Source organism: Eimeria mitis, genomic scaffold, assembly GCF_000499745.2.
Source record: "Eimeria mitis Houghton genomic scaffold, Emh_scaff2455, whole genome shotgun sequence".
NCBI classification, from domain to species: Eukaryota; Apicomplexa; class Conoidasida; order Eucoccidiorida; family Eimeriidae; genus Eimeria; species Eimeria mitis.
In genome coordinates this window covers 6,079-6,332 of record NW_013570792.1, presented here as the reverse complement: position 1 = coordinate 6,332, position 254 = coordinate 6,079, and the positions used below count along the sequence as shown (strand labels likewise).

General features: G+C 52.8%; 1 protein-coding gene across 1 annotated transcript in view; it reads left to right on the top strand.

Annotated features, from left to right (window-relative positions):
• The window catches only part of EMH_0054050 (uncharacterized protein), a gene marked incomplete at both ends in the record, with an annotated part of 6,532 nt that overhangs the window by 518 nt on the left and 5,760 nt on the right, over nucleotides 1–254 (top strand). Inside the window, one exon of the mRNA XM_013497073.1 lies at nucleotides 3–254. Within this exon, the coding sequence (XP_013352527.1) occupies nucleotides 3–254 (252 nt within the window). The remainder of the gene's footprint in view (nucleotides 1–2) is intronic.

Sequence of the window (254 nt, the reverse complement as noted above, 5' to 3'; positions counted from 1 at the left end):
CAGCAGCAGCAGCAGCAGCAGCAGCAGCACGAAGGGGTCAGAGGGAGATGGAGGAGGCAAAGGAAAAGCCCCAAAAGGAGAGAAAAGCAAAAAGAAGGCTGCTGCTGAGGAGACAGCAGCAGCAGCAGCAGCAGCAGCAGCAAAGGATGCAGCAGCAGCAGCAGAAAAAGAAGAGAAAGAAACGAAAAAGAAAGCAAAAGATAAACAAAAAACAGCACAAGACGGTGCTCCCGCAGCAGCAGCAGCAGCACCAG